Below are 24,697 nucleotides of genomic sequence, written 5' to 3' on the forward strand. Positions count from 1 at the left end.
TGTCTTCCTCCCCAGAGAAGAAAAAGGATTGCCCTTTGCGACCGTGGACTAGAGCCAAGGCTGCTTGGGCCCTGAGGGGGTGGACAAGTGTCGGAAGGGGGAAACGAAAATACTCAGAGGTCACCAAATAACATGAAAGTTTTTCCTACCCCGTGTTAGCACAGCCTGGACACTGCAGGGGTCCCCAGCACTCCTCACTTAGGGCCCAGGTGGACATGGCTGCCTTAGTCTGGCTGACCCTTGGCCCAAGGCTGTCTCGGAAAGCTGCTGACCTTGGCACCTGAATCAGAGACCCACGTTTGGTTTTCCCAGGGATCCGGAGGACGTGGGGGAGGGGTGGAAGAGAAGTAAAATGTGGTGCTCACTGTGGGGCCAGCGGAGTAGGTCCAGTCTTGCCCGGCTGGCTATCAGGGCGAACAAGGGTGGGTTCCTCACATTCTAGAACTTGGATCACAGGGCCAAAGGTTGCCCCTCTCACCTGCTGCGATCCTACTTCTCTAGCTCTTTTATTTACCGCTTCTCCTACTGGGCAGGCATTTCCCCTTTCTTTTGGCCCCGCGGCATCCCAGTGGGCTGTGAAAGCCGAGAGGAGAAGCCTTCTACCTGGACCCGTTGGCTTTCAGGGGTTTGGCATTATCTCTGCAGCCAGTGGTCGGTGGCGACGTGGAAACAACCAGGGCCGTACCGGCGGCTCCTCTCGCCAATCCACAGATTCCGTGTCCTGGACAGCTCGCAAGTTGCGCGGCTTCTAGGGCCCGCTCCTCCTGCACTCGCCATGCACCCCGAGCGCGCCAATGGGGGACAGCAGCCGCTGCTCAGCTCCCAATGTGAATCGGGGTTGCTGAAACAGGCCTGACTTTACAGGGGCAATTTGTTATTTAAGAAAAGTGATGTTCTGGAAAAACGAAGTGTGATTTGTTATAGTGGGTGGATGGATGGTTTGTACCTCAGCATAGACGTTATTTTCTGGTAAAATTAAGGAATGAGTCCATGGGAAGTGGGAGACAGCGGTGAGAGGGCAATTTAGATATTCTCCGTTAGTTTAAAAAAAAAATGTTTCCATTTAAGCAAATACTCTGGAGCTCCTGGGTACTATAATTCCAAAGGCAATTTTCTCTGCTTTTAATTTAATTTGCATTTTCAACTCTGATAATATTCAATTTCACGGCTGAATACACATGTAAACACTGATAGGTTGTGTTTTTTGCCGCTTGCACCAAACAGAATGTCTGTCTCAGTGTCGTGGGAGTTTATTGTGTGGGCCCTAAAAATATCAGCAAGCTTCCCCTGAATTATTTTTTAGAGCTTAGCGTGGCCTTGCCTGGGCTTAGGAGGTGGCCGGCAGGTTAACGTAGGTCCTGCGCACCAGTACAGGAAAAGTTCCGGAAAGACGCCTCGCACCCACAGTGTGAAGGCGGAAAAGTAAACGAATCCCCCTCCCACAGATAACATTTGTGGTTTTGTCCAGAAATGTTTAATGTTTTCAATGTTGTACCGATCTTTTCTAAACAATCTAAAATAACAAATAAATGTGCTTCCTCCAGCACTGTCTTAATGTAGTGGGTTTTTGTTTTTGTTTTTTGTTTTTAGCTTTAGAAAGAAAAGTATTAAGAAATATCTCTAAAAATCTTTGCCAGAACGGTTTAGTTAGTATCATTGACCTTCTTCGTCAAACATACAATTAAGAGAAAGATTTATAAAGTCAAAGTAGGTAATTAGTTTTATTCATATCAAAAGTGCACATAGGGCTGCCAATGACAAAGAGAACAGACTGTGTCAGCCGGCTGTGAACAGTGACACCAAACACCAGTGTGAAGGCATCCAAGCCTTTCTTCTCCGTATTCCTCGGGATGTGAGGAGCGCTAGACACCATGGAAAGAAACAGTTGAGAACCATCTAACAGGCGGATAGAGAGGCACAAAATGTTAAAATCCCAAGTGCATTCTTTGTAACCTCTTTGAAAACCATACTTTAAAATGAAAAGAGCAAGGAAATTCGGTGTTTTGGTTTCTCCAGGGCTACTTTATATTAAAAATTAGTATCTAATATTAGGAGCTAGTCCTCTATTTTTTTTTAAACACAATAAAATTGCTTTTATTTTATTCCAGCCCTGGGGATTGAACTCAAGGCCTTGCCTGTGCTAGCAAGCCCTCTCCCAACTGAACTACACCTCAAGCTTCATCATTCATTACAAAATATATTTACCTGTTTGCTGCCCATTGCTGTGGAACACACCATACTGTTAAACTACTTCTAGTTTAAATTTTAAAAATCTATAAGTTAAAACATTTTGTTTTGTTTTTATTTTTAAGAAGTTATTTCATAGGCAAGATCAGTGGTGTTTTAGATTAAAGATTTAGCATCCTGGGAAGAACTGATTTAAAACTGATGAAATTTGAAGGCACTTTTGCTTGTGGTTAGCTGATAATAGTAATTCATGAATAAAGCTGAGGTGATCCAATTTGAGAAATATCTTTTATCCGGTGGAAGGAGGCTAGATAAATATGACAAGAACTCCATTTTATTATACCAGCCTTGAAAAAGAAAGCTTCTGAATTTAACAAAAACAAACATTAAAACAAAACACCAGTCACTCCAGGTTAACCGTGCAAAGGTGAGGAAAGCTCATTCATTTAGCTTTCCGAAGCATAATTATTGAATTTTAAGTTATAATCCTTTAGGGTATGTCCTAAATTTTTATATGGCTTTGGCTGGCTGGCAATTACATCTGTTTTACACAAACAGATGGCAATGTGTACGCCTTACCAGCACAATCCCTTCTGGCAAGCCTAAGTAAGGTAGAGCAGGAAGGAAAGGGCCACAGGATAACAAAGTGTCTATTCAGAGACTGCTGGTGGCTGGCTACAATGAGTATCAAACTCTCCCTTCTCCATTCTAACTGAGGAGTAAAATGGGGATCTTGTGAAGGTCATTAAAATGCAATGCTCAGAGAGTGGCTTTGCCATTTCATTTCACCTTCCCCACTCCCCAAATACCTGACTAGAGGTCCCAAGGTTGCCTTGTAGGGGTACAGTGGGGACTGTGGATATGCCACATACACCCAACTTTGTTCTGCAACAAGGTTATCAAAGACTAACCCTGAACTCTGCTGAGCCTAGATGGGGAAAGGGATTGGGGTGGGGGGATGGGCCCAGTCACACAGAAAGTCCCTGGGAGTACTTTAGCCGCCAGGTAAGGAACTGTAGAGGTTGAGGAACAAAAGGTTCAAAGGGGCACCTTCCTTACAGACTGAGAGGCTTGGGATGGTGGTTTGCCCTTTAGGAGTGGTGTAGGTCTTAAGATGAAGGCCTGGTGCCCCTCAGATAACAGGCTTCTGGAAGGAAAGAGTTAATTAAAAATGGTATAAAGTAAAGAGAATGTAATCTAGTTGCCCCTTCAAGAGGTGTGAGAAAGGAGAAGAAAGAAGGGAAGGGAGAGAGACCGGAGGATGGGGGAAGGAGGGAGGGAGAATAGAAGGAAGGAAAAATATGGAAGGGAAAGAGACTGGGGGCTGGAGATTGGGAGTTGGGGAGGTACTGAGAAACAGCGTCCTCCAGGAGAAACCCTGAAGTTACTGTTAGTTGTATATCCAGCAAAGACAAGATCTGAACAGTGTTTCCCACTATCACTGAATTGATTGGCTTTGGGTCCAGGGTTGATCTCCCTAGATGATGAGCCTGGCATTCTGATAACTGCAGGTGAGTACCCGAGTTCAATTCCCAGCCTGGAATCTATGCTGGATGCTAGGAGAAGTCAGGACTCAGCTTGTTCAGAGCTTTGGGAAGGGAGAGGCTTGAGGGGGATTTAATTGCCTGCCTGGGTGAATCCAAAATGTCCTTTTAAAGCGAGGAATCAAGAGAGATTGGCCTTTAATTGGCAAAGTCTGCTGGTGAGAGAGGGGTGTTAATTAAAACCTAAGAGGACAGAGGACGAAGTACAGATTGGGTACCCTTCCCCACTTGTCCATCCCATGATCAGTTCCCAAATGGCATCTTCTCTGTTTCCACTGTCTTCAGAAAGTTCCATGTACATAGATCTCATGTCCCCATCCTAATCTAAGACCTCAGCTAGCCCATTTAGAGTGAGAAGTATAGTTGATTCTAAAACTCTGTTCATCCCCAAAAGCTGACCATCACTGTTCATGGAGTCGGCTTTGGAACAGAGTCATCTAAGAGTCTCCTGAAATGCCACAGTGGAAAAGATGAAGACTGCAGAAAATCCCAGACATGGCCAGCAACCTGGACCTAAAAATAAGGAGACCTCAGTGCTAAAGCTGAACATTTCTTCTCAGTTCCACCCTGTGTCCCCAGGGCCTGTGCAAGCAAGTTCTAAACCCTCACTAGGAGGCACACCCACATGCATCCCGAGGGCAGGCAAGACACCTGCTGGTTCCTTGCCCACAAGCAAGGTAGGCCACGGTGCCAAGCCAGCATCTCACCGTGCCGGGGCCTGAGCTGGGCCTTGCTTCTCTGTCCACTGGGCAGGAGCATGCTGGAGACACAGTGTGGGCAGTGCCTGCATGCAATATGCCTCTGCTGTCACCTGTGTCATCATGACCCCAGGTGCAGATCAGGAGGAGGTCAGAGTGGCTTTGAACATCCCTGGACCCTGCTGTCAGGATCTCCTGGCAAGGAACAGGCTGGCTGAGATGCTGCAGTTCTGAAATAATTTGCCAGTGTGCACTGTTCTAAGCCCTCACGTCTGCCGGTGGTCTCTGCCCCTGACATTTTCCTTTTCTCTGGCATTTTGCCTTTCTAATCACAATTCAAGAACCATCTATCTAGCTGCTGATTCTCTTGCTGTCACCTCTCTTCCGGCCTTACCCTGCTGTCCCAGAGTTAGGTGTAAGGAAAATGTAGCCCAGATCTGGTTGGCTTTGAAGGACCACAATCCCATGACAATTGTATTTTAAAAATACAAACCAGCTTAATCTGGGACACTCCCACTCTATTCTCTACAAGGATAAGGGGTGGCATCTTTGCTGTCTTGCCACATGGTCCCCAAGATTTGTTTATTCTCCCTTGTTCCTTCCAACCTTCTGGTAATACTTCAGACAACCTCTTCTCCTCGGAGATTCTGGTATTCTGGGGAGACAGGCTTCCTACTGTTTTGGAGATGGGGGTGTCCAAGTGTAATGAGAATCTGAACCTTTGGGAAGTTGAAAGATTACTGAGGTGAAATATAAATCACCTGCCCCAGATGGAGAGCTGAGAGGCCAGTGCTGAGGAAGTTTTGAAACTCTAAGCCCCAGGAGCATTACGCATAAATTCTGACTTCCATCAGGGGGATGAGAACACATCACAGGGCGTGAGGCAAATGGAAAGGTCTGTTCAATAGGGGTGGGACTGAATAGAGTTGTGATAAAGAAGCAAGATAGGGGCAGGAGCCTATGACGGGACAAAAGGGGCAGATTCCTGCCAAGAAAGGGGCTCCCTACTCTGGGAAGAAGGCAAAATTTCCCAGCCAGCAAGACATAGAGTAGAAACTACAACTTCTTTTAGTAGATCAGAACTGCAGGAGAAACAGGGAGCACTTGGTGAAGTCAGTCTTACTTTAGAAAGAGCTTTAAAAGGTAAGGTAAATGGCTTGAGCAGAACTGTATATTTTATGTAAGACGAAACACTATATAACATTTCTTCCCCACATGCTGGAGGTGGAACCCAGATCCTCATACTAGGCACATACTCATCACTCGGCTATACCACCAAACCAATCCTGACATCTTGATTTCTTTGTTAAAGATGCTTCTGACCTCCATGCAGAGCTCTCTGTGGCTCAGGTCTTGCCCTGCCTGACACTTCACCCCCATTCCTTCACAGAAAATGCCACCCATTCCTCTGTTCTCTCCAATTCTCCACCCACCCCTCTCATGCATTTGCTCCTTCCAAGCCTTACCCTCCAAACATCCCAAGATTACATTTTACATTTTAAGGATTGCACATTTAGCATCAATGGTTTCAAATTAAGAATTTGCTGCTTTGTTTTAAACAAACAACTAAGCAACCACCAAGAGAACTCATTATACAGTTATGTCCGCTTTGTATGTATAGATCAAATTTCTGAGAAACTAGCAAGTTCACAGACAGACAGGTAATTCTATTTTGGTCTATATAGCTTATGATCTAACACGACCCCTAAATAATATCTCTGTGTATTCTTGAAGCTTTCTTATCATTTTCAAATAAATGAAACCAAAGGGAAAACTAATTTGTATGTGAAGGAAATAATTTGGTTCTGAACCATTTAAGCACATGGGAGCAGAATCACAAAAGCAAACTGAACAAAAAAGCAATACGTGCAGGGCTCATTCTAAACTTCCAATGTAGGCAGTAAAGCCCCGGTACATGAAGTAAGCCTGGACTTCTTTACAGGTTTGTGATGCTGACATTTCTCCTCTAGGCTAAAGGTGCATGAAGTACACCTGGACTTCTCTTTTACACAGTTGTGATGCTGACATTTCCAGCCTAGGCTAAACACGTTTAAGTCAAGAATAGAGTGTTGCTGATAGCCTCACCTAACATTGCTGGGGTATTTGCTAGTAAGCAAAACGGAGTTAAATCCAGGCATAAATGTAACTTAATTTGTGTTGTTTCTTTTAGCACTCCTGGCTATCTGATGTGTCATATAACAGTGAAATGAAATACACACACACACACACACACACACACACACACACACACACACACACGGGGCGGCGGCAGGGGGGTTTAATGTGAATCCAGGTGGTGTTCATGTGGATTGTCACAATGATGTCTCAGTGTTGAGAGTGACTGACACTGACTTCAAATTAAGCATGACACGCTAAAGACAAGCTTGGAAAACACCTCTGCTCTTTTCACCTGTCCAGAGAGATTCTCCCCAAGAATTTGCAGAAGCTCGGGAATGGGTTCCAAGAGCACGGGACTTGAGGGGGAGGGGCGAGGAGGCATCACTTCCAGTCTGGAGATAGGGACCAGGACGGAATTACAGCTTGTAAAATAAGCCTCCATCAGTCTCCCAGGAGACAGCCAGCTTCTACTTGGGTGTTCCCTGCTTGTTAGCCTCAGTCATAATTGGTCTTTCCTCCCATCCCACGTTGTTGGTTTTCTGTGTGTGGCTTTTGGTGTGAGCGTGTTAGGTCATCAACAAATACAATGGGAGGAGGGAGTCAGGGAGACACACATTATTGTTTTAAAGAAGAAAAGAAAAGGGATAAGAGAGTGGGCAGGAAGGCTGTGAGCAGAATGGGGAAGATGCCCCAGGATTTAGGCTTCCGAGGCAACCCCTGGAGTGACAGAGTATGGGAGTTTTGTCTGAAAGAGATCAGGCCCACTAGGCGCTGGAGCCCTACTGAGCTCCTTAGGGGACACATCAGTTCCTTAGCATTTTTTCTTTGCTCTGATATGGGAGTGCCTATCCATATCTAGCATTTTTCCTTAATTTGACTTATTTTTGTTTTAATTCTAATCTAGTATTTCTGCTTGGAAAGGCATGGCAAGCGGAGATGAAGTTCTAAGAAGCAAGCAGAAGCTCACGGGTGGGCCAGATACAAAGGACTCTCCACCTTTCTCCATTCACGGCTGATCTTTTCCTCCATCTCCCATTCCCTGCCTGCCAAAGGAAAACCTCTCCTGGGGTGAGAGGGTGTTTAAAAAAATACATTATCTCGAGTCCAGTCTAAGCCTACTGTGGAGATAGATGCCTTTTTAGTCCAGGAAGGGTAGAGACACAGCTCAAAGTTTTGCCATCTGTACTTACTGTCAAAAACAAAACAACAACAACAACAACAACAAAACCTACTAGACCCAGGAAGGGACTGGCCAGAAGAGTAATTAAATCGAGTTGCAAACTTTTGGTGGCCTTTCTTCCCCTTGTTTCGGTTTTTAATTTTTTCATTTCACTTGAGCACTCCTGGCTGGGCTTGGTTGCTAAGGTGTTGCAGCAACGGCCATACCATCACTGTCTTGACCCAGCAGAGACACCTCAAGTCTGAACTCTTCTTCTCTTGCCACCTCAGAGAATCCCGACTGGGATTGAGGCTGCTAGGTGGGGTTTTGTTTTTGTTTTTTGTTTTCTATTTTTTTTGTTTTGAGTGGGGTGTCTCTCCTGTGAGGCAGGACTGGAGGTCCCCGTGTGAATCTTCGTCAACCCCGCTGCAGGGCACCTCTAGGTCCACAATAGCTGGAAGAATGGGGGGCTGTCCTTAGCGTTCTCTTTGTTACCTAGGTGTCTTGCCTATGGAGAGCAGAATCAGTCGGGGTCCCCGCTTTGCACCATAGGGAAGGCTTGCTATAGGGGCCTTGGCTCCTCCGGAGAGGGAGCACCCCTAGCTCCCACGCTGGGGGGGGGGGGACGGGAAAACAACAACAACAACAACAAACCGACAGTGGCTTCAAGGTACGTCCTCTGGTGAACGCCTTCCCCTAGGCCCTATTAAGCTTTATCTCGCTCCACCCTGTCCCACTTCCACATTAAAAGCCCCCAAAGCACTACGGACTGCCTTCTCTGTATAAACCGGGAGGAGGAGGGCGATAAAGATCAGGCGTTTAAATTGGCCATTTGAAAGATTACATCTCTTCACCGAGGGTCTTTCTTTCTAAACTCTCACTGAATTGAGGGCCGTGGCTACTCCGCACCGGTTCTCAAAGGCCGGGCACCTTTTAATTCCGCCGTGGAGTGGGCTGGGCTAGGTGACCCGGCGCCATCAAAGGCTCGAGGGAAGGCCGTAGGGCGACACTCGTCTAATGACAAGTAATTGACGGATTCGAAGCCCTGCATTACCAGCGGAATGGGGAGGCATTAATTATTTAAAAACGATTAGCCTCGCCGAGTGTCCTGCAGGCTTTCCATCTCTTTCCGGGAAGACAACCAGCCACACCAGGCGAGCCCCAGTTTGGAGCGCTGCGAGGGCGTCCCAGTTGGCCTCCAGTGTCTGTAACGTGGGCCCACAGCCTGAGATGCAAGGGCAGGACCAGAGGGTGTGCCTATGTCCTGCCCTTTCGAAGGTGCCCTCATAGCATGGACCCAGAGGGTCCGTTGGACTGTTTCTGCCCACTGAGTTCACTATCCGCAGATGGCAGTGCAGCCTGGAATAGATTTCCGGTTAGGGTGGCAGGTAACGTCCTTGCGCTGTTCATCCAGCGCGTCTCACCCTTTGTCGAAAGTCCCAGAAAAATCCCAACTGGAAGTGGGTTTCTTCCAAAGTCAGGCATCCAGGCGTTTAAGGCAAAGGCACCGGGAGAACGACGCTTTAAGAAAGAATAGAAGGACTGGTAGACCACCGAAAAGATGTTTTTCTTTTTCTTCTCCCACCCCCCACCTCCCGCTGATGGGCTTAGAACGCCGAGCTTTGCATTCTAGACAATCGTCTATCTCTGAGCCACACCCCTGGCCCAAAAGAGCTCTTTTCTGGACCCTGCCCTCAAAAGTCTAGCATACTATATTTTCAACAGGCTACAGTGGAAGCTAGTTAGGCGAAGTCAGGCACCTTCCTGCAGGCAACCGAAAGAAGCGCGGGAGTCTAGTTTATCTTCCAAAGTCCTGTTCTTCCACCCCTACATGCTCAAGTGCAACACCCTGGAGCACACTCCTGCCTCAGGGCAGAGCGACTGGGTTGTAGTGGGGCTGGGGTGATAGACAAGCTTTGACTTTCTTTGCTGGGCTCTGCTTGTGACCCAGATGGCTCTCCGCAGCGTAAAGGCCAGCGCCTCTTCTTGCAGACTAGACCTAAAGTGACTCCTTTCCAAGAAAGGCGCTGCCCCCCTCCCTGCACCAGTTTGGAGTTGCCCTGTTCTGCCCGGATCCGAGAAGCAGCCGAGAACAGAACTCAGAGACGAACGTGCCCCGCACGCTGTGGCCTCCACCTCTCAGGATCCCCCAGCTTCGCGCACACACCGGTGGTACTCCACCTCGGATTCTGAGACCAAGGGCGCGCTCATGCCTCCCCACCACAGCTCTTAGGAAACTAGACGCTCTCTGTTCCACTCCCTAGCCAGAATGGCTGCAAGGACCAGTCCCTGTTTTGCAAGCCTCGGGAACCCACCCAGACTACGAAATTGTTGGGAGTTTTAAACTTCTCGTTCTAAGCCGCAGTGCAGTCTCGAGTCTCCCACTACCTCGCCAAAACACTACTTCCCAACCCTCTGGGTTTCCATCCACTGGGTGCACCTCCCAGTCCCCTTAGAGGCACACAAGCTCTCGACTGACTGGGGGAGGGGAGGCGTGTGGACCCGAGTGGGGGGCGGACTCTGTGCGGGGAGCCCGGGCGTGGCCCCCGAGTGGGAGCGCTCCCTACCTGCGGTGGCCTGCGGGCAGGCGGGCGTCGGAGCGTCCTGCGCTCGGAGGGAGGCGGCGGACTGCTCCCAGCCGAGGCATCCCAGCATTTATTTGAGCTCAAACCGAGCGACTGTTGACTTTAGCACACAAAGCAAAGATTTCACTGCCCGCTAGTTTAAAAATGAATATTTTACCAAGATATCGATCAGCGTTATAAAATTCAGTTAAGTACAATGGGATCCTGGAAAAAAAAAGAATAATAAAGGAGGGGGGAGGCAATATAATATCTGTGCAAATTTGCTGAAGTGTGACGTGGCATGGAAAGTTTACCCTCCTGGAATTCGGATCTAGAATGTTTTTTTCGGTTGTTTACTGACTTTGTTTATTCACAGATCACGGTTGCTTAAACCCCGCGCAAGGAAGGCGACGGGCAACAGGAAGAAAAAGTGTGCGTGTGTGGGGGGAGCCACTGCACCCTGCAATGCGTCGAGTTGGGGGGGGGGATCCCTGAGCTTCTAAACTAAGGGAGGGAACTGATGTGGGGTGGGGGGAAGACACCAGAAGGGCAGAAAAGCCTCGGAGGGCGCAGCTCCCCGACATCCTTTTTATGTATTCGCACAGAACTATATCTTATCGGCAGGGATCAGTGGAGGGGGGCGCGCTAAGTAGTTTAAAACGACCCTCGAACAATGGGCGTGCGATAAGAAACATAGCAGGTTAGGGCAGCGCTTTCAGCCTCCATTGTCCCCCACTCAGCCCCCGGCCCTGCCTCTCCGCTCCTTCGCCACGGGAGCCTTTTATGTGATAATGAAACACATTTCAGTCCCGGCTCGCGACGACGTGTGTGTCCTAGCCAGGCAAAGAGAAGGCCTGATTGCTGGCCTCGGCCTGCGGGTCCCCCCTCCTTCAATTTCTCTTCCTTGTGTTCTTCCGAACAATGTGGCTTGTTAAAAGGGGATTTTTGGGGGAGCGGGGGGGGGGTGGTGTGTAGAAACACACACACACACACACACACACACACACACACACACACACACACACACAAGCGCAAGGGAAGCCAGGCCCGGGGAGGAGGGAAAGGGATGAGCCAGGTGTTAGAAGAGAGGAGGACTCTTGGGTCGGGTTTTTGTGGGTCAGACAGACAGTCCAGGTTGGAATAGATAGGAATAGCAAGATGTCAGCTCTAAGCAGCACGCTGAGATTAGAAACACCTCTGATGCCTGCTTAGGTTTTTAAGCAGAGAAAACTTTTTTTTCTTCCCGTGGGAATGCCCCCAAAGTCAGACTGGAGGGGGAAAATGCTGTTTCCTACCCTAGCCCAGGCAGCTTGCAGGGCAGGAGATACAAGCCCGTGTGAGGAGGGTCCCGTTGCAAAGCTCAATTCTATAGAGTTAGTTAACTGTCAATTTGGAGCATCTGGCGAGAGGTGGAGGAACTGGTAAGATTTTATTTGGTGGTCTTTGTATTTCCCCAGAAGCTCGAAAAACACCAGTTCAGCTCTTGGGCCACAGTCCTTCCTGGCTGGTCTATCTGAGCTAAAAGAGCTTTGTCAGGGCCACAAGGGTTAGCTGGTAGAAGGGGGACATCAATCTTGAGACACTGGGTTCTCACTACTTTTGGAGTCATTTGGTAAGCTGCTCAGGGCACCCTTCACTGCCTCCTCATCCCCCAATATAGCTTTATAAAAGGAGATTTGGAGGTTACCCTAAGCTATGCAACTAAAACCAATTCCAGAAGAATATTCAAAATGTCCCCCCCCCCCCATTAGGTGGCTCATCATCTCTAGGCTAGCATGATTTCCCAGCACCAGGATAACACCTATGAGAGGAGAGGGTAAGAGGAGCCAGTGTGTGTGTGTGTGTGTGTGTGTGTGTGTGTGTGTGTGTGTGATCACAGACTGGAGCCGGTGATCTCAATTCCACAGGGAGGTAAAAGGGGCTGTATGGTAGAAATGGCTGTGAAGAGCCAAAAGGCTACACCAAGAATTTGTAAACCCAGTCTAGGCACACTGACTAGCAAAGAGGTCTAAGATATATATATATATATATAAAAAATACAGCTAAGACGTGTAAACTTCTGCCCAAGGGCCCTTTGCAACACCACATCTTCCAGTAACTCAGGTGCAAAATTAAGATAGGTGGCACTCAAGAGTGCTTTTGCTTCTGGCTTCACGAATAACACTACTGGACTTTAGCTGGGTGGGCTCAGTGGCACCGGTCTGTAATCCTAGCACTGGGGAGGCAGAGGCAGGAGGATGGCCAAAACCCGGTCTTCCTAGTGAGTTCCAGGCCAGTCAGGGCTGCTTAGGAGACTTTGTCTCCAATTTCTGTATCTTTTTTTTTTTTTTTTTTTTTTTTTTTCCCGAGACAGGGTTTCTCTGTGTAGCTTTGCGCCTTTCCTGGAACTCACTTGGTAGCCCAGGCTGGCCTTGAACTCACAAAGATCCGCCTGGCTCTGCCTCCCGAGTGCTGGGATTAAAGGCGTGCGCCACCACCGCCCGGCTCCAATTTCTGTATCTTAATAAAAATATCGACATGAATAAAGACGCTGGGATGGTCCATCAGAGACTTATGTGTTCGGTAATGTTTAGTAATATTAACTTCAAAATTTAAAAAGTGACGATGAACAATTTTAATTTGTTTACGGATATAGTTGCTGTACTATTCAGGGATTGTCTCCCATTCACTCTGAAAATGCATTTAGGGAGGCAAGATGGGGGTATGGCTAGGTGGACAAGCCTGGGGAGCGGGAGATGTTCCTAGGATTCAGAAGTGGTGCTTACAGGAAAATTCATTCAACCTTGATATTTAAATAAAATGTTGGGTAAACAGCAACACTGACCCCCAGCCTCCCATGAAAACCCTGCAACAAACTCCCACCTCCTTCCCATTCCCTTGCAGTAATTTTATATCTGTTCAATTTTTAAGGGGAGAGAGAGAGAGAGAGAGAGAGAGAGAGAGAGAGAGAGAGAGAGAGAGAGCAGAAGAAAAGAAAAAGAACCCAAGGGGTAAAATTGGCAATAACACTTTAATATAGATTTGTGAAACTCTGGCCATTCTAGCCAGAAGACACATTTATAAGCCATAAATAAAGCACGCAGAAACCATAAATTAAATCAGACCCGAGACCTGGATTTCACCATGTCCAGAATGGGATGCATTTTTTTTTTTCTTTCTCCTGGTCATTTACACCAGACTCTTACATTATTGTTTTTCTCTTTTTAAACATCAGTACAACCCTCTGGTTCTCTGTTAAAACTACATGGTTTTATACCAAGTCACTCACAAAGTTTTTGTTTGTTTTTAAAGTCAGACTTCCCTGCAACATCAACAATAATGAACAACAACAAAAATCAGAATCTGCAGGTGCCTTGAGAAGGAGGAGTCTATAGGGTCTACCACAGGCTCCTATAAAATTGTTTATATATATATATTTCCATTCTCTTCCCTATTTAGAATGACAGATCACTGCGGCCCATCTATTTAGGGGCACAGACAGTTAGGTGAGACTGCTCTCTTGGGGCCTGAAGTGTGGTGGCTATTTTTTCCTCAAAGCTCTCCCAGAGTCTCTAGACAGCCTCTCTTCTCTCTGGCCCTTCTCCCAGTGGCCAGAGCTAGCAGGGCCTGAAAACCATCTTCTTAGGAGGAGTTCATAATAGGCCTGGAGTACACTCCCTGGTAGTAGGAGGTGTCTGCAGCCAGGGGCGAGGCATCCAGGCCCGCTTTGTTCGTGACTGGGCCCATGGCCAAGCTGCCTGGCATGGGGGAACCATAGCCCCCAGGGTAGTGCATGACTTGTTCATAGGCCTTGAGGTCCATTTTGTGGGGCTGATGGTGGTGGTGGCTGTGGTGGTGTTGTTGCTCGGAGGACATAAGGTTGTTGATAGAGAAGGGATGGTTGAAGGCGTAATGGTGCTCCGGCTTCAGGTGGGCCTCCGGTGGTAGGCCTGGGTGATGAGGTGGACCCAGCAGGTGGGCTGCAGCCTGCTGCTGCTGCCCAGGCGAGGGCGCCGGCTCCGGGGGACTCAGCGCGGAGGCAGGTGTTCCCTTCAGCTCGCCCAGGCCGCCTCGCTTGTGTTCCTGACACGGGGAAGAGCTCGAATGGGGGGACTCGGTGCCCGCCGGAGTCTCAGAGGCTGAGCCCGCAGCCTCCCCGAGTTGAGCCTGCGAGGCCTGGGTCCCAGCAGCTGTCTTCTTGCCTCCGCCGCCGCCTGCTCCCGCGGCTTCCTTCAGTGCCAGCTGCTTCTCACATTTGAAGCGCTTCTGGCGGCGCAAGTAGCAACCGTTCTCGAACATGTTGCCAGAGTCAGGGTGCAGGGTCCAGAAGGAGCCCTTGCCAGGCTTGTCCGGCGAGCGGGGCACCTTGAGAAAGCAGTCGTTGAAGGAGAGCGAGTGACGGATGGAGTTCTGCCAGCGCTGCTGGTTCTGTCGGTAGAAAGGGAAGAGGTCCATGATCCACTGGTATATCTCGCTCAGTGTCAGCATCTTGTTGGGGCTCTGCTGGATGGCCATGGTGATGAGCGAGATGTACGAGTAAGGAGGCTTGGCGTGTGTATAGCTGCGTCGATAGGTCTTGGGGTCCCGCGCACGACTCAGGCCCGCCTGCCCGTACATGGGGCTCATCGAGTTCATATTGGCATAGGGAGCAAGGCCACCCATGGCCCCAGCCGCCTGTCCCCCGAGGGGGCTCAGGCTCGGACTCAGATGAGGTCCCATGCCCGCCACACCGGCCGCCCCAGCTGAGCCGCTCATGCCCGCCATGGCGCCCGCGCCCGGGGACATGCCAGCTAGCGACGGGCTCATTCCAGCGCCCACATACGATGACATGTTCATGGAGCCCGCGCTCATGTTGCCGGAACCGCTGCCCATAGCGGCCGCGGACATGCTCATGTAAGTGTTCATCCCGTTCATTCCCAGGCCGGCGTTCATGTTGCTCACGGAAGAGTAGCCCTGCAGACAGAGCCCGGGGAGAAGACAGGTTAGCACCTAGGCTGAAAGTGCCAGACCCCCCAACTCATCGGTAGGACCCAGTGTTCCGCCTTTGTGGAGGCCTGGGGGGGGGGAATCTCTTTTTTTCCCTGGGTCCCAGTCCACCAACACCAATTCCTCTGTGCCTCAAAGCGAGCAGGGCGGGTGATCGCTCTAGGAGAGGTGGCCAGAGAGCTGCAGTTCAAGGCTTGGGACTCCTCGCCCAGATTCTAGAACATCGGTGCCCTAGACCACCACCAAGTCAGGCGTCCCAAATGTATTTTACTCTCTTCGGGGGCTCCCCAAACCCTCTGGCTGGTATACTGAGTCAGCACCAAGCAATCTCCTTTGCTATCCCTGGTCGCCAAAAGCCACCTTTGGAACGTCACTGGGGCAGTCTCAAGTGGAAATAGTCTCCGTGTCCCCTATTCTGGGCCTTCGTACCGGGATCCCACTCCTTAGTCACAGGGGAATGAAGTGCAGTGCCTGCGCAGAGTCCGCGGGCGGTTGGAGGCATTGCGTGGAGGAATAGGGAAGGGACCGCCAACTCGGCTAGGAACTGTGAAGCGTCCTGGCTTCATCGCCACAAACTTTCTTTCTCTTTGTCCACTAGTCTTTGACTCTTTGCCTGCACCTCTGTCCCCAACTCCTACCCACCTTCTCTTCTGCAGCTCCCCACCCCCTCGCCAGCCGACCTCCCACCCCTCCCCAGCCGCGCGCTGCCAAACATAACTCTGTTAGGATAGTGCGTGGCTCGGCCACGAAGAGGATTTGGAGGCGCCGCAAGTCAATATTTGATCACAAAGTTAATATTATCTCAAGGCTAACAGTGTGTCGTATAAAAAAGAGACCCATTTGAGTCGAAGGAGGGCGGAAAAGGCGGCTGTCCAGGAAGGCTAGGGGTGGGGGGGCGGGTGCCCGTGAAGGGAGCGTGCGGAGGCTGGGGACGCGGAGATAGCTACCACCCCACTTTCCCCTGGCGAAGGCCAGCGCTTACCTCCGGCTCCGCGTAGTAGCTGCTCCAGTCGGATGGCTCGTGCCCTTCCATCTTCACGGCTCCCAGCATACTGGAAGCCGAGTGCATGGCGGTTTAAAATTTAACAGCCACAACAAACGACCAGCAATCAGCCCCCACCCCCACCCTCTTAAAAAAAAAGTCAGCTAAGGCACTGTCCCCTCCCTCCCTCCCTCTCTCGCGCTCCCTCTCTCTCTCTCTCTCTCTCTCTCGGCTCCACTTCCTCTCTCTCCCGCGGCCTGCCGCGGGAGGTAGCTGGGAGTGGGCGGGAAGGTAGCTGGCGAAGGAGGGGGTCAAAGAACCTAGGAGGCCGGAACCCGAGCCGTGCCGTCGGGCGTGCCCTCCGTCGCCGCGCTCCTGGGGCTGCCGGTTCAGGCTGAGGCTGGCAGTGTCGAGCTGCCGGGAGGCGGCGGGAAGCTAGCGGCGCGGGGGAGGGCGGGGGGGAGAGCTAAAGGAGGGGGAGGAGGAGGTGTGGACCGCGCAGCGGACAAGTGCCGCAGTGACGTGGGCGGCTGGTGATATAGCGCGGCGCGCTGGCGCAGGCCTCCAATCCCCAGACCCCGGGCAGCCCATTTGAATAATCATCTCACACTTAGGTGAGAGGAAGCCGGGGCCCGCTCTCCGCACCTGCCGCTGAGCCGGGAGCCAGCCCAGCTCCTGCTGTCCCCCGCACTCCCAAGACCCGAACCTGCGAGCAGGCGCGGGGGCGCCCTGGTGGAGTCCCTTTCTTTGCGTCCACGGGGAGTCTTCCGTGGACCCAGACACCTGGGATCAGGCCACCCCTGGAGAAGCTCTGGACTCCTGTCCCACCCCTCCTCTTCTCCCTGAGCACCGGGCTCATCAATCCGAGGGCGCGTACGGCCTCGGTGCCCCGCAGAGCCGAGGCTAGCCAGATTTATTTATGCCAGCTTTCTATCCTCTCCGCGCACATTCCCTGTCAAAACAACAAGCAGGTGACAGCCAATTTGCTAAGCGCTGTCCTATTTAGAAAAACTGTGTACACACCTTTAACTCGCTGGCCGCTGCTCCGGAGGCCCCTCCCTGTTACAGTTAAGTCCCGAGGCGGCCTCGGGAGGCGGGCAGGATACGCATGGTCGGGCCGCCTTGGTTGTCAGCTACCTCGGACCTTTTTCTGGCTACCTACCCCAGGCGTCCCGGAGAGCACCTCTTAGTAGCAGCCAGTGCCTGGTAGGCTGCGATTTGTCTCTGACATGCGGACCTCGGTGTTTCAAGGTTACTCTTCAGTTACATCCAAGGTGCCCACAGCATTTCGTAACTAAAACAAACAGGGCAGCGGTGGGGGTAGGGCAGGAGGGGAGAGAGAAAAAGGAATCAATAACAGGCCTTATGGGATGACTTCAGGAGGATCCGTGTTCTCTCCGCCTGCCGAGGCAGGGATCGTTTTATAAAATTTGAAATGATCAGTTTCTTTTTTTCTTCAGCTTCTGGGTGTTTAAAAAAATGTCATGTGAGTGTGGTGGCCCATGCCTTTGATCCCAGCACTCGGGAGGCAGAGGCAGGCTGATCTCTGACGTGGAAACTGGCCTAGTCTACATACAAAACGAGTTCCAGGACAGCCAAGGCTGCACAGAGAAACCCTGTCTCGAAGAACAAAACCAAACCCAAAACAATAGAACATGCCATTTGTATTGTTTGCTACCAAGACTATGATAAGCCAAGATTTTGGAGTAGAGGGTCTTGCAGGCAAACGGTTATATGTGGACGTTTTCTTTGGTTCTGAAAATGTGACTGAAATGCAGGGATACAGTCCTGAACTCTTCTGCCTCAGAAACGGAGAAAATAGGGAATTTTGGCCCCTGGCTCAAATCCAGATGTCCCGAGTTGGAAGAGGTGGTAGCAGAGGATAGGTAGAGGTGCAGGCACTGGGGTGAGCTTTGAACATGGAAACCTGAATGAGGCTCAGACTGGAGGGTGAACCAAGGGAATGGAGGGGAAGAGGTCTCTTGGGTCAGCATCTGTTCGTACTGAACAGTTCCTTTTGCTACTGAAATGCATATTTTGGAAGTTTGCACAAGAAAATCCTCTGAAGGAGTACAGGGCAAGATTCCCCGAAGGCAAGACCTGCCTTTGGTGGTGAATCTGACATGCTCACCCAGTGAACACAGGGAACCCAAAGATATCAGATCCCCAGCATCACCCCCAGGGCCCACAAGGATAGTGGGCTGTCCACAGGAAAAGAGGGGTACACCTGTTGTTTATAAAAGGAGCTGTTTTTCAAAATTAAAGCAAAAAATGCAGGCATATGCCTGCACACACACACACACACACACACACACACACACACACACACACAGAGAGAGAGAGAGAGAGAGAGAGAGAGAGAGAGAGAGAGAGAGAGAGAGAGCGAGCGCGAGCAAGAGAGCCTTAAATACATTCAGCTCTGTTCTGTCCACAGAGATCTTAAATGTTGAAGCACAGGATCTCCCTCCACACAAGGATAGATACCAATCTTTTTATTTCCTTCTCCTCCTCCTTCTTTTTTTCTTTTTGATATTTGGAGACAGGGTTTCTCTGTATAACAGCCATGACTGTCCTGGAACGCCCTTATTCACGGAGATTCTCCTGCCTCTGCCTCCCCAGTGCAGCGATACTAATATTCTGGTTTACATTCTCTGTGTCTGTCTGTGTCTGTGTCTATGTCTGTCTGTCTTTCTATCTGTCTGTCTGTCTGTCTGTCTGTCTGTCTGTCTGTCTCTCTGTCTCTGTCTCTGTCTCTTCTTTCCCCCACCCCCTACACTGTCTCTCCCATCCCTCTCTGTTGAATGTCAGGGTGTTTGTAAGCCTGTGGGCTGCATTACTCTCTATGCTCCTAGTTGAAATTTAGTCCTAGAAATTATTCCACGTGTAAAATTAGCTACCAAGCGCTGGGAGACTGGGTCCGTGGAGCAAAGTACGCTTCCCTCTGTACACTGACCTGCAAGTTCCCACCCTCACCTGAAGCGTCCTGCGTGCTCAGATTTCTCGGGATATCCGGGAGTGCTAAGCTCCAACTTTCACAGTGGCAGGGCGCCCCCTGTTGGCCGCGAAGTTTCCGGGGTTAAGCCCGGGCCTGAGTTAGCCCTGGGCTCCTAATCACGTAACTCCTGATCTCACTTTCTTCTGGCCAGACACCCCATCTCCACCGAAAGCACCTCCTGGAGGTCCCTGAAATGCGCAAAGCCAATCCCGCTTCTTGTCTCCTATCTCCGAGAAAGGGTCGGTCTGCGTATGACGCCACCTGAAACATTTGAGTAGCTGATTTGCGACCCTCCAAGCACCTCCGGCCCCTGGCTTAGGGTCAGCAGTCAGGGTGCCCGGCGCCCCTGAGCTGCGGAACCAGGGGAAACGTTCTGTCAGCTTGCTCTTTCTCCCCGCGCCTCCAGCTTTGCCGGCGCTTGCTCTTGGTGGCACATACGCTGGTCCTCCCCGGAGCGGCTGCGATTTCTAAAGGTTTATTCAGAGCCTTGGCACCAGAGTTCCAGGCTGGAATGCTGTAAACTGCCCCAGGTGCCTCTCTCCAGGAAAAAGTTCTCCGGAGCTCCGGCTATACACAGATGTCTGCTCTGATCCCCGACAGTCTAAACCTCACCTGGGGCCGAGCTACACAAAGAGTTCCTTTGCCTGCGCCCTCCCCTTTCTCCCTTTCTTCGGTCCTGCACAGTGGCGGGTAAAGCTTCCTTACAAACGGCCACTGCTCCTGGGTTTGTTTTTATTCTGGACGTCGCGCCAGCGGCAAGGGGGCCCCTTGATTTGGCCTCAAATCTTGGCTATCTCTGCTGTCGCTGGGGAGACACTGAGATCCAGTGTCTCTTAGTAAAAACTGCTCCCCAAAGTTTTCTGTCAATGAAACTAGCTAGGACATCATTAAACAGAACGCAACTCCCCCTACGAAACACGGTGGGATTCTCTGGGTGAACTCCAAATCTCAATGCAGAAAATCTATATAGTATACATCAAAGGTTATAGGTAACATTTCACTTTTTGTGGGTATGTTGTTGTTTCTGAAGTTTATTTTTAAAAATCAGAACCCCAGAGTTTGTCTGTGTAGAACTTGTGAACGCTGTCAAATCCTCTCCTGTGATTTTCATAGTTTTTTTTTTTTGAGTCGAAACACTTGTTTATGGGGAGTACTAAAAGTCAGTTAGCCATGAGCACATCACCAAAGGATATTTACATGTGCAAATGAAGAAAAGAGTTAATAGGTTGAACTCTTCTGTAAAAACACAGGAAAAAAAGGTGTCTACAAGAGTGAAGTGGGGACAAAAGTAAGGTTTTGAGTTTAATAAGCTGTGTTGTCTCTTGTGGCAGGATCTATGGGAAAGAAAGAACAGGACTAAAGTAATTAGATAAATACGATAAATACTAAAGTAATTAGATAAATTAGTACCCCTGATGGGATTGGTGATGCAACTCGACGGAAGACTGTGCTTTGTGTGATTGTGACCCTGTGTTCATTCTCTAACATCAAAAACAAAACAAAACAAGGGGCTGGAGGGGTGGCTCAGTGGTTAGAGCACTGACTGCTCTTCCAGAGGACCCAGGTTCCGTTCTCAACACCCACATGGCAGTTCACAACTGTCTGTAATTCCAGTTCCAGGGGACTGGAAACCCATGGCAAAACACCAGTGTACATAAAATAAAAATAGATAAAATTAAAACCAAAATGGGATTGGATTTGAGTGATAGAACTGTCTTCAATGTACATTTTTTTTTTTTTTTGCAGAGCAGTGATACTATTTTATGTATTGTTTTACTGTTGTATCCTCTTTTATTATGTTATGGTGAAGTGCACAATAAGGTTATTAATTCTCATGTTAAGGAAGGCTTGGAAAAATAATTGTGTGGTTAATCACTAATTTCTCATCCTGGAACAATGAGAAAAAGCCACCTTTCTAACTGATTCTGATTTTGCTGATTTTTTTTAACCACCTTACTGGTATCAGCAGATGGAGTCTGCCCCTTCAGAGAGAGGAAATGAAGAGCTATTGATGTCAACCACAGGGGGCATTCCCAGCATGATCCCACGGCAGAGCAGGGGACACTAGACTATGTGTGATCTGGGTTAAGGTTCAGCTGAATTCATTAGACACACAGACCTCCCCCCACCCCAGTTTAATGCACGTAGAGCTTAAACTGGAGGCTGGGCTTTAGTTATGAATGTTTGTCATTTATAGGCTGTCTTGGCGCTTGAGTAGAGCAGTTACAGACTGGACTCACATCTGTTTTGCTCAGTACTGAAAGCCAGTGTTCTATCCATTCAGGGCAAGAATTTAGGAGTATTTCTGAGATACACTTGACATCTGACCCACCCACCTTTAGCATGCTTCTGGTATGTGAGGCTTTTTATAGCAGGTAATTGAAATAATTGAAAAAGATAAAAATAAAAGACGACAGCTTTTGGTAGCAATAACAGAGCAACGTGAGAAAAAGATCTCTGCTGAGGTATCCTTAAAGTCAAACACACCTACATCTGTGGCCCTGGGAGCTTTTCATTCATTTGCAAGCTGGTTTTGGGAGAAATATCAGATATTCCTGCCAACAAGGTAAACAGTAAACTTTATGAAGGACAGCAGTCCTGGGAAGTCACTCACAGACTCCAGACATTTCTTTTCTCTGTGTTGCTTGGCTTATTTGGAAGAGATTCCATTAGATCTATGGAACCACTGATGACTTATTGGATAAGCAAATGTCCTCCCTGTAAGTAAGAAGCAGTGAGGCACCCAGCAGTGTGGAGACCTGACACAGGGCAGCAAGGCCTGGAGTTCAAGTGTGAGACTTGGAAAGTACTCTTGGCATCTTTGTTTCCATTTCAAAGTCGCCCAGGGGCATGGCATAAACACAGAGTAACTGCACACAACTTATTTCAATATTAACAGTGACAACGGAGAGGGAAATTATATATTCTTATCCATTTGGCAAATATTTAATGAGCTCTTAAATGGTGCACACACAGGGAACGCCACCTGTTTATAGAGACCAGTCCTGATTCCCTCCTTATTTTCTTCCCTTTTCTCTTCTGTCAGAAGTTCCAACCTTAGCTGGGTGGTTGGTGGTGCACATCTTTCATCCTAGTACTTGGGAGACAGAGACAGGTGGACCTCTGAATTTGAGACCAGTCTTGTCTACAGAGCTAGTTCTAGGACAGCGAGGGCTACTCAGAGAAACCCTGTCTTGGAAAAAAAAGTTTCAACCTCTCACTATTTTCAGGATTCTTTCCAACAGTGATCCAGGAACTTTCAAGTGGGAAAATCTACATGCTCTTATTCAAAACTAGTCTTTCAGTTGACAACAAACAGACTAAATTCCAAGATGATGGGTTCTGTCTGCTTCGAACAAAATCAGCAGGACCAGCTAGCAGGAAAACCAAGGACTCAGAGAACATAATAGCAGATCAGGTCTGACGCAAAGAGCATTGTTATCTCCGACCCTGTCCCCTTATTATACATGGCATTGGTTTCCCACATAATGGATGCTATATTGCTGCCTACTGCTGTCTACTGGTGTTTATTCGGGTGCTGGGTTTTGTTTTTTCTTTTGAGGGTTTTGTTGTCATTGTTTAGTTGGTTGGTTATGAGGCCTAGGTGATGATGCTGTGGATTGTACTCAGAGCCACGCTGAACAAGTACTCTACCACTGAGTATACGAAGCCTTCAATTCTGGCTTTAGGAAGGATGTGCTGCTGCTCTGGGGGTGGTACTAAAGAAACTTGTCAAGTCTGACAAATGCTGGTCCGAAGAGTTTGTAATACATGTGTCTGTGTTAGCAGTTTCAGTTGGACTTGTCAAAGTAATCCCAACTAAAGGGTTGTGGACTAGCCTTCCCCTTTCAGCTTCTAAGGGGTGCTACTAAATTACAGCTACAGGGCCCCACTGACACTGGGATAATTAACCAGGCTGGGGACACTCTTACCCCTTAACCTTTTATGTGCGTAGGAACTCACCCACCCCACCCCACCCCCGCCAAGGATCTCGTTAAAATGCAGATTCTGCTTCAGCAGGTAGGTTTAGCATTCCTTCCATGTGGGAAGAACTGCTGGTTCACTGACCACAGGTGGTCTCAGCCCCATGGGACCGTTTTTCTCACAGTTCCTGCAGTCAGTACTGAGCAGGTGGTGAGATGTCACGTGATAAAATGAGAACTGGAGGCCCCTCTTCAGTTTCTAGTACCTGCCTTCCTATGAGCCTCCCTTCACTGGTTGTTCTGCAGGGCATCACTTGTGCAAAAACTGTGGAAACAGCCCCTAGGCAGCTGGGCCCCTGCAGCAAGTGTTCCAAGCAGAGCTCCCCCATGGTGCATTGTTAGCTCGCCCACATCCCCCTACCACCTGGGCATGTTTTCCGGAGACAGGGACCTCCCTGGTTGACTGGAGAGGACAGAGGATCTATGGCAATTATCAGTTCGAAAGACTGATAGATATTTTCCAAGTATGGAGAAACAGTGGAACCAAAGCCTCCGCTGCTACCACATCAGCCTAGGATTACAGAGAAAGAGACTCCTTTACCACTGTTTTATAAGGAAGATGCCCAGGGGATCCAGGCGAGGGCTGGGTGGTGGTCCAACCCTGAGCACAGGTCGAGGGCCCTCATCCTCATCCTAATATACATTTAAGAAACAAAATGCAAGGATCAAAAGGATGAGAAAGTGACAAGAACAAGCCTGTTTATTGGGTTTCCAATGAAGCTTGCCTCTTCACCCTGGAAGAATCCCAGGCCTTTTTTGAAGGCTACTGGGACTAAGAATCTTGTCCCTAAAATGTGACACAATATTGAACCCAAACTACCTGTCATTGTATGATAAAAGGGTCTAAGATAAAACTGTCTAAGAGTCAGTTCAACTGAATTCTTAGACATCACAGTGAATTCCTCCATTAACCTTGGCATGCCATCCAAATATTTTTTAACACACATAGCAAAAAAAGTTTAGGAACTGGAACTGAAGTCTCAGAGGTGAGAAAAATGGAAGGCCTCAGGCTGCTACTGACTCTTATTCCAGCTGCAATGTGCTTTCCCTATTAGTGGGAGGACCATCTTTCCATTGTGAGAATTTGAATGAAGCATTCTTTCTGGGAAGAGCTCCTTCCTTTCATGTCAGAACCTCTGTAAGGAAAGCAAGACACCTCTTCTGTGGGCGAGTTCTTATTTATACAATGCTTTTATATGCACAAGGAGAACTAAAGCAAGTCACTGAGGAGTTTAGACCAATAGCTTCATCTGTGTCAGGGGACTGGGGGTTAATAAAGCCTGGAAAGTCATTGTATTAATGTACTTTTCAGATATGTAGGCAGAAATGGACAGGAAATGCAAACTTATTTATTAGCTGTCTTTTTCATGTCCAATTATTAAATCACCCAACAGGGCACTTCTTTTGGTCTGAGAGAGCTGACTGATCACAGGTGCTAGATGGAAGGTGATGTAAGTGCAGGTTCATATTCATCAGAGAAGGTTCTATGAATAGGTCTATAC

General features: G+C 49.0%; 2 protein-coding genes across 36 annotated transcripts in view; both read right to left on the reverse strand.

Moving 5' to 3' along the window:
* Window positions 1-10,526, reverse strand: part of LOC143273016 (uncharacterized) — a 72,633-nt gene extending 62,107 nt beyond the window's left edge. For 10 of the 30 annotated variants that reach the window (XR_013050828.1, XR_013050824.1, XR_013050826.1 and 7 more), the window contains exon 1: window positions 10,274-10,502. Coding sequence is in view for 16 of the 30 variants with exons in the window: in XM_076570806.1 (XP_076426921.1) it covers window positions 10,274-10,353 (80 nt within the window). In the remaining 14 variants the exon portion in view is untranslated. The other 20 variants (XR_013050831.1, XM_076570800.1, XM_076570801.1 and 17 more) reach the window with 12 other exon arrangements.
* Window positions 10,527-13,261: 2,735 nt separating this feature from the next.
* On the reverse strand, window positions 13,262-17,469 carry Foxa2 (forkhead box A2). 6 transcript variants are annotated; one of them, XM_006984484.4, is made up of 3 exons: window positions 17,241-17,469; window positions 16,218-16,287; window positions 13,262-15,202 (listed from the first exon to the last, which is right to left on the reverse strand). In XM_006984484.4, exons 2-3 carry the CDS (start codon window positions 16,284-16,286, stop codon window positions 13,892-13,894), a joined length of 1,380 nt encoding a protein of 459 aa, XP_006984546.1. In that variant the 5' UTR covers window position 16,287; window positions 17,241-17,469; the 3' UTR covers window positions 13,262-13,891. The 6 variants fall into 6 exon arrangements, with proteins under 6 accessions (XP_006984546.1, XP_015858478.1, XP_042132354.1 ...); XM_016002992.3 differs by having other exon boundaries at window positions 17,380-17,456; XM_042276420.2 differs by lacking the exon at window positions 17,241-17,469 and adding an exon at window positions 16,924-17,229.
* Window positions 17,470-24,697: the final 7,228 nt, after the last annotated feature.

The sequence above is a fragment of the Peromyscus maniculatus genome, chromosome 4, assembly GCF_049852395.1.
Source record: "Peromyscus maniculatus bairdii isolate BWxNUB_F1_BW_parent chromosome 4, HU_Pman_BW_mat_3.1, whole genome shotgun sequence".
Taxonomy (NCBI): Eukaryota; Metazoa; Chordata; class Mammalia; order Rodentia; family Cricetidae; genus Peromyscus; species Peromyscus maniculatus.

Coding starts and splice junctions, on each gene's coding strand:
- Foxa2 (XM_006984483.3), bottom strand. CDS start 16,304: ATGCACTCGGCTTCCAGTATGCTGGGAGCCGTGAAGATGGAAGGGCAC. Junction 15,203..16,217: donor GCTACTACGCGGAGCCGGAG/GTAAGCGCTGGC, acceptor CTCTGTCTGCAG/GGCTACTCTTCCGTGAGCAA.